This window comes from Rhinolophus ferrumequinum, chromosome 25, assembly GCF_004115265.2.
Source record: "Rhinolophus ferrumequinum isolate MPI-CBG mRhiFer1 chromosome 25, mRhiFer1_v1.p, whole genome shotgun sequence".
Lineage (NCBI taxonomy): Eukaryota > Metazoa > Chordata > Mammalia > Chiroptera > Rhinolophidae > Rhinolophus > Rhinolophus ferrumequinum.
In genome coordinates, this window is record NC_046308.1 from 20,367,038 (window position 1) to 20,379,620 (window position 12,583).

Genomic DNA, 12,583 nt, shown 5'->3' on the forward strand with positions numbered 1-12,583 from the left:
CTTGGGAAAATTCACTTGAGGAGCTTGAGAAATAAGTATCATCACCTCAGATCAGTAGGACCGAAAAACCTTTGATCAGGAAAGGGGACTCAAGACCACAGCTGTAGTGTTCTGGTAGAATCCTGTTCTCCAGTGCTGTGCATGTAATTAAGGTGAACAATGAAAATAACAGAGGGAAAAGGAGACACAGAACACAAGGAATCACTTACGAGGCATCAGAGCCTCCAGAGAAGTTCTATATGGAAAAAAATTAGTGGACTGAATCATAACTTTGGGGCCCTGTTTTTCCCTATCGGGGACTTTGAGCTGAACAGGATGCCAACAAACTATTTCCTTTTGCTCCAGTAAACGTGGATTTGTCTGGGAGAAACTCCCATATGTGTGATTACCCAATAAGCAAACTGCTTTCACTAGGTCGTTTAACCTTAGAAAATGCTCACTATAATCTGGTATTAGCCACAAGGCCACAAGACCAAAATAAACTTACCCATGGGGGTCTTAAGGCTCAAGAAAGAAGGCCATGGCTCCCTCCTCCTAAAGGAGATCAACGCCTTGAGTTTTAAAGAAAAATTAAAACTTTAGATCATTTCCCTCAAGGAACCTACTGGGCCGTATGAATCCCTTCGAGAAGGGATGCAGGGAGAAATGATGCCATTCACTTCATTCAGACAGAGCATATGCAGTTTTAATCGACCAAAAGAAAAACCCCAAATTTACAAGTGCAAGAAATCCAAACTTGACACAGGCCTAACTACCAGCTACTTTTATGTACAGCTGTATAAGTTCAAAAAACCTATCCTATACGTATATACAAAAGTTGTTTATACACAGGTCTGTACATAAGGGTCTATACATTTATTTTCTCAGAACCCTTAGGTGCCACCTCTTGGTTAAGACACCAACACTTCATTCACATATCTTACAAAAAAAGAAAGACTGTTTTTAGCACTGCAGCCTGTATTCGGTCCATGTCGGCTTTACTTGATCGGTTAAGATCTTTCCATCATGCAGACCTCCCAGGAGGCCTAGGTCCCCCAAAACAGTTTTGCAGAGAGTGCTCCAAAGTAAAAGCCTGTAAACCAATCCGAGAGGACGAGGCGGAGTCCTGAGCAGGGAGCCACCACAGGCCCAGGCTCGGTGAGCCTGCCTGCCCTGCTCACTGGCGGTATTCTAATTCATCCACACTGATGACTTTGGCGGGCATGGAGGGCAGGGGCTGCTGCAGCACATCGGAGCCAAACCATTTCGCAAGGCCCACTGGGGAGCTGCTCCTCTGGCTGGGGCGGTGCTCCAGCTGGGAGTGCATGTGGGCCAGGCCTGACCGGTTGGGCACATTCTGAGCGGTCGTCTGAACACTGATAGCAGCTGCCTGGGAACCAGAGCCTGGAGGATGGAGAACTGTGGGGAGGAGGAGGAAGGGGTGGTTATTCAGAGCTTGAAGGGGGAGCAGTTCTAGATCAAGCCCTGCTTCATCAAACCCTATCCATAAAACCACACAGAATTCTTTACCAAATGACTTATCCTGAGGCTTCTTAAGGAAACTGCATTGCAAAATGCCAGAAGATAAAACCTTGGAAAGCAGAGCTATTCAAAAGCCATCACACCGAGAACCCACTGTAGATGACATGACCCCTACTTCCCACAGCAAGCAGCCACATCACAGAAGCACTAACATCAGCTGGTGAGAGGGCATCTATTCTGGGCGTCGGAAGGATGCTCAGCCTCCCCTTCAGAGGCAAAGGACAAAAGCCAGAGCACACCTGGCTCTTCCCCGTTTTACAGGAGCAGGAATTTCAAATCCCATAGAGGTTGGTTTACTTCATCCTATTCTCTGGTAAAACCCTTATCTCAGTCTTTCTAGGAGAAGTTCCAGAATGAATTGTCAGTGTCAATTCATCCCCTTCACTGGAAACTGGTGTAAAGCTTTAAACCTATTCAGCCCATCCCCAGCTCACCTGGCCCATTCCTGAACCTACCTGAGCGTTGTAGCTGCTGTTGCATCACTGCCAGATGCAGTGGGGTCCCAGGACGAGGGTTTAGGAGAGGGTGATTAGCGGCAGGTAAAGGGTAAAAGGGTTGACCCAGGATTGGGCCAGATATTCCCTGTAAATGGGTCAGATCCATCCCAGGAGGAAGCACACCTGTTGTTGGGCAGAGAGAAGAAACTGGTGAGAAGTAATCTTAATCTACCTGGGAATGTTCAAGCTTGACTGTACAGTTTTGCTGATCTGAAAGTTTATTAACAGTAAATGTTCAAACTAGGTTTCTAATCTTTTAATGGACTACGGGATGGATTGGACCCACTGCCCACCAGTTAGATGGAAAAATCTAGTAACATCTTTCTAGGGATGAAAACCTCCCACAGTACAACACTTTGTCAGTTCTAGCAACTGTTGTCATGGCAGGTCAGAAACTCACCAGCTTGGATCAAACTTGGAAGATGCTGCGGATGTACCCCCTGGGCCAGCATCCTTTGGACCAAGCCTGGGTGAAGCTGGTGAGCTGGCCGTACAATTGGGACGTGGGGCACAAGGGGGACTTGATGGACAGGGCGGAGAAAAGGGGCTCCTGGCACCGGGGATGCTAAGGTGGGTGTTTTTCTCCCAGGTGCTTTAGGCCGATAATCCTGTTCTTTGGTGTAACGGTTGGTCTGGGACAGTGGGGTGGGACACGAAGACCGCTGCAGCGCTGACAGTTTGGGGTTCGTAGTGGGGGAAGAGTCTCGATCAGCACTGGGCACAGAGTTGGCTGAGAGCAGGTTCTCTGTAAGGATTCAGACAGAACATTTTGGTGTTGGCTTATGTCTCCCAAACACTGTCCTCCCAATGATCCAGGAAATCTCATTCCTTAGAAAGCTCACAATCCTTATTTGATCCCCTCAACAAATTTAGATGATTGCATCATAGGGACCATCATTTGCCTTGTGTATAGGCCCAGTCAAGACTGTCGGGGTAAGTCAGGGACAGAGATGGGACTAGACCCCAAGTTTTCCTGTCTTCAACACTTGGTTGGAATAGAGTTTATTTTTGCTAAACTCTAAAATCCCAAAGGCTCTGAAGTTAAAAATGATACAACTCTTAAGATACCCACATCTTTATCCTTAGAATCTCCCAACCTAGGAATAGCTGTGGCCAAGGGGGCCTGGCATGTCAGGTCTGGTGGTCTAACTCAGCTGGCACCTTGCTCTGCCCCGATGGCTGGGGTCTGGTGTGTGGGGAGCTGGGCCCGTCCTAGTCAGCTGTTTGGGGTTAATATGCTTTTCAGCCCAAGGGGAAAATCAAGTAAGAGTAAACTTATGCAAATCCATCACAACAAAAAGTTTAAATAACAATTACAGGATGGTAAAGGAATCTTAACTGCCTTTTAGTGGGACGAACAGGATGTCCTTGTTTCCCCAGAAGCTTTCTCACAGGCGAAAAGCTCTCCCACCAACACGACCTGTATAGACCTAACTTACTACAATCTATTTCACCATGACCTTAACCGTTTCACCGGCAACTACTAAAAGCCTCTCACATTTCTATATACTTCTAAAAGGCTCTCCAAACTTGCTATATGCTTCACCTATTGCACAATTTTGTTGTACAGTTAGTCTCCATAGACTGGAGAGAAACTTCCAGAAGTAAAACTGGTTGAACTATATAAATTTGCCAAATGTACTAATAGTTCAACTTTGAGGCCTAAATAAGGATCCGAGACTAAAGCTCATTCCTTCCTGTCTAAAACTAGCACTCATAACACTACTGTTAGAGTGATCAGAATTTTTCAAGTGGCTAAGCGCCTGTGAGCTGGTCCAGCCCTTCTCACTGTCAAACGCAGAACGTGGTCCAGAGCGGTCGGGGTCTTGCCCGGGGCTGTGCCGAGAATCAGGTCAGGCTGCTCAGCACTCCAGCCCATGCTCCCTGTCACGTACGTTCTTGGGCAGTGTACCCGCCACAGCTCTGCAGTACCTTCACTGGCCTTCTGAGTGTCCTCTTTACTGTCACCAAGAGCTGCTTTCCCAGATGCTGGTTCCTCCTTGCTTTTCTCTTTGCTCTCGTACATCTTACGAATCACTGAGGTAGGGGTGAAGGAAGGAGAAAGCTGCAGAAACACACAATTAGTATCAGCACATTTTCTAAATGCCTTTCCCTAATCAAGCCAGGATTAACTGGCCAAACTACTCAGCAAGCTGACGAGTCCCCTTATGGCTACACGGGGCAGAGACCAACTCCAAGGTGCTGGTTTCTAGCTATTGGAGGAAAAGAAACAGGATGGGCCATATACATGGTCCCTGTTGCTCACAACTCACTTTCATCAAAACCTGGACTTAGTTGTAACATAAAGGTAGTTAAAGCACAGAGCGCTTTAACCTACCTGTATCTGAGGTGACGGGGACCTGCCTATGCAGCTGCCACCTCCCCAGCCAGGGCATTGGGCTGGGAAGAGGCAAGAACATAGCAGAAGTATATCCTGGAGCAGTAGACCTTCTAGGTGGGAAAGGACATTTTAGACACAACCTCAGAGCCTAAATTTCTTTATATAGCAAGTCCCCGCTTAATGCTGTTGATAGTTTCTGTGATTTTAAGCGAACGACGTACAATGAAACCAATTTTACCAGAGGCTAATTGATATAAACAAGAGTTAAGTTCCTATGGCATCTCATCAACATTATAAACAAACGACACTGAAGGAAACATTATTCGAGGACCTGCTGTACTCCTGGTGCTTCCCGTCTTAACTTAGCTACCAGAAAATCCAAAATTATCTTACCATTGTCCTCAGCCACTAGGATTCCCCATTTGGGGTCCTTTTTTCCATCTCTTCGCTGCTGATTTCTACCTTGATGATTTCTTATGCATGCAAGTCTTATCACTGACCAGCCCCGAATCCGTGGCTGGCTAAGCAAAGCTCTTTCGGGACCCTGCCTTCCGGTGCTTAGTGCAAAGGCCCACCTGGGGTCCTCAAGCACAGTAACACTTTTCCCCGTGTCTGCCAGCTGTGACTAGGTCATAAAAACGTGGGGAGGGAAACTTTAAAAGATAAGTAATGCCAGTACATCAGTCAGCTGTAAGACTGGGCTTGTCACCACAAGTAAGCAAACCCCTCTGCTCCAGATATACTTTGTATCACTAAGACCTAAATCTGAAATTCATTAACTCACCATGTTTCCCCGGCCATCCCAGGATCTGACCCCACTCACCCCAACTGCCTCACCTTCTGTCTTTCACCCCTTTCCTCCCCACCTCAACTGTTCACCTGTTTCAACATACTACATAACTCGTGTGCTCCAGCCATACTCGTCCATCTGCTGGAACACACCTTCCCCAGTGTAGGGGGCGTCACTAGAATCCTAAGAGTTAGACAGCATCCTGAGAGGGGAAAGCTCAATAAACAGACAGTTATTCTGTGGAAGGCACTCAAGGACATCTGGGCTTCCCAGTGATACAACACAAGCGCAGCCCAACAGGGAGAAGCTTAGAAGTCATTCACCAAGGCAAAGGTCACTGACCATGCTTGTGATGGAGGCAGCGGGGGCAGGGGAAGAGGAATTCCCTCTGTGCACGGGTGCCGGTGACTTGGTCACTCGCTGTTGCCTGTGAACAAACCAAGGATCAGTATGAGCCCCAATCTGCTCAAAGTCCAAGTCCTAAAACCATGAAAACACTCAAGACCAGTGGCCCAGGACTTTTAACATCCTGTTTCCCTTTTCCAGTTCAATTTCCCAAGCATTTAATAGGTGTCTAAATACACAAAACCACATGCTAAGTTCTGAGGGAAGACAAAAGCTAACGGAAACAGAGTCCTGGCCTTGCAAGAACTCTCGTCTAGTGGAGGAGACACTTACTAACCGAGGACAAACCAAGGCATGCAGATGTTAGGTACCAACAAGACATAATGGAGAAATGAGGGGTACAAGGAATGACAGGGTACTTCTATTGGACTCTGGGAAAGCTTCTCTGGGAAGGAGCTGCATGAAACTGGTTGTGACCAATGAGAGTCTGCAGGATGGAGAACAATGATTCAGGTAGAAGGAACAGGTCCAGGGACTTGGGAAGGCCGTGGGAAAGTAAGGTTACCCGGGGCTGGTGGAGTTTACTTGTAGACTATTCCAGTGAGGTGGGTGACGCTGTGCTCCAGAGCGTAGGGGGCAACAGTGACTAGCACTGTGCCTGGCAGAAGTGAGCCCCGTGAGACACTGGTTCCAATCAAACCGGGCGCCGACAGTTTCAGCTACTGGAAGGCCTAGTTACATGCAGCATTTCCCCACCACTCCCAGTCTACACACGAGGCTGATCGCAGGCCTCCCACATAAAGTTTAAAAGAACAGACTTCCCTTCTCTCCCCAGACATTCTACCTTAACTTGAAAGGAAACAGGACACAGCTGATGAAGATATAAACAGGCAGAGAGAAGAATGAATTATGTGAGCCCACTGGCTAATGAAAGCTTCACTGCATCTCAACCATGTCAACCTTGCACCACAAAAGCCAAAGGCCAAGTACAGTCCATGATTCTGGAAGTTATTCTGAATCATAAGCAGATGGGAATCCTAAACCCATGGCTTCTTTCCAGTCTGTACAAGGTAAGCCCCACTGCTGCCATACTGAGACTCTGAATATGACGAGGGGAAAGAAAGCCCAGTAGTATTGAGTGATTAAGACGTGAACCCCACAGGTGGTCCTGATGACCTAGAATTTATTCCTCCTGACAGACATGCTTGAGGACCTACTCTATGCTAGACACTCTTCTAGGTGCGGGGATAGAGCAGTAAACGGAACAGACACACACACAAAATCTCTGGCCTCATTACATTCTTGTGGTCAGAGTAGAGAGGGGTTACTATGAGCAGAGAGATGGACGAAAATTAAATAGTATGCTGAAAGGTGGTTAAGGACAATAAAAAACAAAGCAAGGCGAGGAGAAGTCATGTCTGTTGGGGGCCTAACCATGTATAACGTGTTCGGGGAGGGCCTGCGAGGCTGACACTTGATCCAAAACATGGAGGCTCCACTGACACTGACTCAGGTCTACTCACTAGTTTCAAGTCCGTCACACTTAAAAAACCTAAGTTTCTGTATCGGGAAAATGCAGTTATTTATCCCATCTACCTCACAGGGTTGTTGCCAAAAGCAAATACAATTCCGGATATCAAAAGTGTTCTCAAAGTCGACAAATCATGCCAACGAGTATTAGATTAACTCCATTATGCTGTAGAGAGAAATTCAGTGACCGGGCCTCAGCAGACCGGTCCTGAGCTGTTCAGGCTGAGGGGTACTGAGGTAGGATGCATTCAGGCAAGGGGACAGGGTGCTGACTGGTCTCAATGTTTTCTGAAAGTGTCAGCATAGACACCAGCTGAAGCAAGACACTGAGACATGAATATGGAAAATTTTAAGAATCATATCAAAACATACATACTTCTTAATTACCAAGTACTGTATGGGCAGGACTAAAATGTCCTTAAAGGCTGGACAGGGGTCACTTCTGGGGGAGAAAAAGGGGTACTACTGGGACAGGGCACATGGAGGGTTTCCGGGTAGCTAACAAGAGACTGCCTTATACTAAGCAATACATTTGTTTAATGCTGTTTTGTTTTATTTTACAATGAAAAAAGTACAATATTGCTAACCCCCACAACTCATGATTCATTTCACTTTACTACTTGTTGCAACTAGCAGAAAGAACAGGAAGTGAGGTCAGTAATCATTTGTTAACGGCTCTGATTAACAAACCCTCAAACTCATCAGTTCTGACCAACAAATTCTTGATCAATAAACCTGCATCCAGGGATAGTCCGATAACTTAGCGAGGAATCTATGGGGGAGGAAGCTGGGTAGACTTTTGCTTTTCATTATCTCATAAGCGTAACTGCAAATAAGGAGCAATGTACATTTGTAAAAACGAACGCTTTAAATCAAAAATATAAATGAAATTAAATAGGATGTAAAGCCTATCCCCATGCTGTAGAATTTAATCATGTTATTTCCTCTTACTGCACATCTAGAGTGAGATAGAATTCTCACCAGATGTTGTACAACATATGAGTGTGTACAACAGAATTATACTGTGGGTAACTCATTTGCTAACCTGACGAAAATTAATTTGCAAATCCCCACAAGGGTAAGACCGGTAACTTACCTGTTTCTGAATCCATCTCTGGTTCTGTCCATCTGCGGTTTCCCAAAACCAGGCTGATAGAAGTTTGCTGCCTGCACTGCAAGGTCATGTGGCAAGGCCAGACCCTCCAAAGCTGCTTGTTGCAATTCAATCTGGCTCATCTGCTGACCACAAGTGGCAGAGGAGGATCAACAGAAGAATGAGGACAGCCAAAGAACTTTACATAAAGGTCTCTCTTAGAAGGGTATATTTAAGCAGCAACTGAGAGAAATTAGATACTGCAACCTGACTAAATTGTGCTGCTACCCACTGAACAGGACTTTAACTATTTAAGTATGACTTTAATTGTTCACTAATTTTCTAGCCTTCACTTGAATTATAGCTGAGCTTGAATTCTAGTTTAAAAGCCACTTCCAAGAATTATAGCAATTTAATTCTCCATCCCACAAACAACAACAAGGATGAAAAGCAAGCAATAGACTGAGTTTGAGAAAGAGCTCAGCCGGACCTGGGCTGTGACAGGGCTCATGGGCTTGCGCATGCCTTGGAATGGATCTCCAAGCAGCTGCGGTGGTCCTGGGGTGAAACCTGTGGGGAAAGTTCCAGTATCAGTGAGTGTCAAGACAGCACATTGTCCATCAGAGACATTATCACCAGTGCATGCTGCTCCTGAACACCATCTTTCAGGAAGAACTGACTTCCCGGGCTGAGGGTGTCCCTCTTCTTCCGTGCCCTCCACCCCCAGTGGGCTAGGTGGTCCTCAATCAGCACTTAATGACTCGAATTGCTGCTTTTCTATCTTCTCCACTAAGCTGTCAGTTTTGTCCCTTTCAGAGCTAAGACCTCTGACAGAGAAGAACTTTTCTAGCCAGTGACTTGACCCATTATCACGAACCAGCTGAAACCAAAGCAGAGACCAGTGCCCTGAGGTGCACACTGTTTCCATTCTATCTCCCTAACTGTGGAGGAAGGTTACAAAAACTTCTTCTCAAGGTATGACTGGCAGGGACCAGAGTGGCCGGAAGCCTAAAGTAGTCCAGGGTGGTAGGAACACTATGGGATTCTGCACAACACTTTGCTGAGACAGCTTTCTGGAAGTGCTTCTTCCATTCATATTCTGAATTAGTCACAAAACCTCACAGCTGATTGCATATCAACTTCATTAGGTTGGTAGAGAGCCACCATTCCGATGTCTACCAAGAAAAAACCTAGGAAGTCAAATTAACTTTTTTGGATTGAATTCCTAAAATAAGATGACTAAAGAGCTGGATCCAATTCAGATCAATCTCAAGAGAAAAAACTGTAACATGAACATACTTATCTAGATGAGCAGTTGGATAATAAACTACCTTCCACATTTGTGTCCCCACCACCCCCAGAAAAAAGTATAAAAAATCCACACATTTATTTTTCAAGTCTTCAAGGATGCTGATGAAAAAAGACTGGACGAGTATAACCTTTTGGGGGGAGGGGTACAGCGTGACAGGGACAGATGGACGGATACCTACACACAGGAGTATTTACCAATTGGTGATGGTATTCGAGGACGAAGGTAGTCTGCTGAGGCTGCTCGTGTCTGAAACACCTGTGACAGGGGAGGAGAGGGTGCCCTTTGGCCAAGCAAAGATGTTGTGGGCTCCAAGCTCCCCATAAGGCCACTCAGAAGATTGGAAGAAGCAGGTCTCTGAACTGGTGGCCCCAGTAATTCCTACAGGCAGAAAAGTCAAGTCCTTGTGAACAAACCTAGTTCTTCCGCCTAGTCAGAGGGTATGGATTCACTTTTGGAAGCCAATGAAGTCTCCCTCATGCCCCACTGAAGGACTTGGCACATGTCCGTGCAGCACATTTCTCTGAATGTTCACCTAGCAACATCTGCTGTAAGTTAGTGCTACACACACAGGTTACTTTAAATTTCCATAGAAATTGCAAACTGGAAATCAGGGCTTACTTTGTCATCTTTTTTAGCCACCTCCCCACGCCACCCTGAGATTAATAGCAACACAGAACTAAGTCAGTGACATATCCTCAGGCGACATGGCCCATGCTCTAAGGCCCAGAGCTCGCCCCACACAAGAACCCGTTCAGAGGACAACTGTTGAGGGCCCTGAGGACTCGGTAAGATGAGGAAGTACCTGCAGGATGTTCTTAGGGACAGGCCGGCCCGGACTCTCGGCAGCGGACAGCAAATGGCTTTCAAGGTTTCGCTAAAAGAGGCAGAGGAAAACTGGTTTTAACCTTCTTACACACTTCACTTTGAGATTAATTGGGGACCACGAGAAAGCATTAAAAACTCCCCAGGGAGTCAGCACGAAGAGCAGAACGATGTCAAAGTCACAGAAAATTAACTTAGGTCAACTTGTTCCACTCTGTCAACACATGGGTCCCAAAGATCTGGGAAAAGAATCTTCATATGTGCATGTGAAATCCAGTCACAGACCCTCAGACGAGGTCTTTTCCTCCCTGTGTTAACCCCAGTTCATTTCACTGTTTCTAACACTGTGACCAAAAGAAGGGAAAATGGTGAAATAGGGAAGCACTTACTTAGTAAAAAGTTACACATGGGAAATTTTGACAATTTACAGGCTTTAATTTTCGAGGCAACCTTTGCTACCCATTATCTTTAACAAGATTTACAGACCACAGATGTTACTTAAAAGCCTAGTAAACAACATGCGGTTTTGGCCAGAATTGTTATATTTCAGAGTTTCGTATTTCAGGAAATTTAAACTTTATTATTTATTTATAAGTAAGCTGTAACAATGGGGTCTCATATACAGGATCAAATTCAAATCCTCCACTTATTGCTCCTCTGATGCAGCAGCAGTTACGTTTTGCATCCAACTTGCATTATTCCTGCACGTTAGTACATCCTTGCGCCCACTTAGCTCTGCCTAAAGTGCCTGCTCTGGTACAGTTTCCCTTCTCCTAGGTGGAGATGCCAAGGTCCACAGCAACAATCTCGGGCGTGACCAATAGCCCAAAGACATCCAAGTGTTTTATCGCTGTTTTTGGAATTGGGACTCAATGCAGATGATTTTAATAAGAGATATCCTCAAAAGTCATTTAGTTCCATCTAACAAAAACAAGTAGGCAACTTTATACTACAGGGCTTACTATATTTGGAGGATAGAGTATACAATTCAATTTGAAATGGAGTTTAGATTAAACCATCATGTCCTATGCTGGGGATGGAACAATATGACTGAACTTAAACAGATGGGGGCAGATCAGAAAAAGTATACATCACACACACAGCAAGGTAATGAAAGACTTGCTTTTAGAAGTAGACTATGACTCAACAACATGCAAATCAAGCAGTATTTGGGGCTAATGTGCTTATTACATTACTTTCCTTGTTACTTCTTTTTCTAGGTTAGGTTGAGTTTGTGTTCCTCTTTGCCTAGCAACTTGAATTATGTCACCCATCCCTTTACGTGCAGGTGTTTAAGGCTCATTTGGTTGGCTGAAACCAGACATATTTTAGAGCACTGAAACACCAACATTAAACCTTACAACTCAGGGTCAATTGTGTCAATATCAAACCCTAGAATCATATCTGAAACAAAATGTTCAAAAGCATCAGGTTACCTGTTGAATTTCCCCACTCCCATTTCTGTACTCACTCTAAAAGAAAGAAGCTACTTAACAGAATTGACCCACACCACTGCAGTCAGCACCCAGTCACCAAGACACAAAGGTAACAAGGAAGGAGTACAGGATAGTTTGTGATCTTTTAATCTGGTCTTCCTTTGAAAGAACTTGTATCTAATAATTCTTTGTATGGAAATTTACTCCAAAGTAGTTTATGACAAACGTTCCCCTACAATTGGCATGGTGTGGTCAGATACATAGGAATAAGTCTACCTACCTGAAATGCCTCCTTTCAGAGGTAGAGAGTCAGTCCTGGCAGTAAGACCGGGAACAATGATACTATCTCTGTTGGAATCTCTGTCACTAACTGCTGGTCATATAGGAAACACCAAAAACCAGTTGCCTTCCCGAGGTACAATCTATCACTGCCGTAGCTAACTTGTAGTCCCCAGACAAGAAGGTGTAAGGGGAAAACAAGTGCAAGACTCAATTTGGTAAACTTGCTATAGCTTAACTGGAATAAGTCTATGTTTTTATTATTCAGATTTACCGTTTCCTTTTATTTTGTATCATCAAGAAACAGCAATACTGACACATAGGCCATGGCGGAGAACTACCCTCAAATGTGTTATGACAAAGACCAGCATGTGCTACACCTGACATGCGGTCACCTTTTAATTTCATGCCTAAAGGTGTTTTACAAGTTTGGAGTCACAGCTTTTTCTATCAGTAAATACAGCGTACATTTGTCTTGAAAAATCTATCCTAGATACTTTACAAATGATTTGTACCACTGCCAACTGCCTAATCAAGAAAGCCGGTAATCCCAGGTATTTGGGAATAATTAGAAGGTGTGAAAAGATCTGACTATAAAAATACAGTAAGGTATTTTA

General features: G+C 45.0%; 1 protein-coding gene across 4 annotated transcripts in view; it reads right to left on the reverse strand.

The window, feature by feature from the left end:
* Positions 1-657: 657 nt before the first annotated feature.
* The window catches only part of EIF4ENIF1 (eukaryotic translation initiation factor 4E nuclear import factor 1), a 42,362-nt gene continuing 30,436 nt past the window's right edge, over positions 658-12,583 (reverse strand). For 3 of the 4 annotated variants that reach the window (XM_033097722.1, XM_033097723.1, XM_033097725.1), the window contains exons 11-19: positions 10,232-10,303; positions 9,624-9,807; positions 8,608-8,687; positions 8,121-8,263; positions 5,492-5,576; positions 3,951-4,083; positions 2,419-2,763; positions 1,977-2,141; positions 658-1,398 (exon numbers count right to left, since the gene is read on the reverse strand). In XM_033097722.1, coding sequence (XP_032953613.1) covers positions 1,157-1,398; positions 1,977-2,141; positions 2,419-2,763; positions 3,951-4,083; positions 5,492-5,576; positions 8,121-8,263; positions 8,608-8,687; positions 9,624-9,807; positions 10,232-10,303 — 1,449 coding nt within the window. In that variant the 3' untranslated portion in view covers positions 658-1,156. The remainder of the gene's footprint in view (positions 1,399-1,976; positions 2,142-2,418; positions 2,764-3,950; positions 4,084-5,491; positions 5,577-8,120; positions 8,264-8,607; positions 8,688-9,623; positions 9,808-10,231; positions 10,304-12,583) is intronic. The other variant, XM_033097726.1, reaches the window with a different exon arrangement.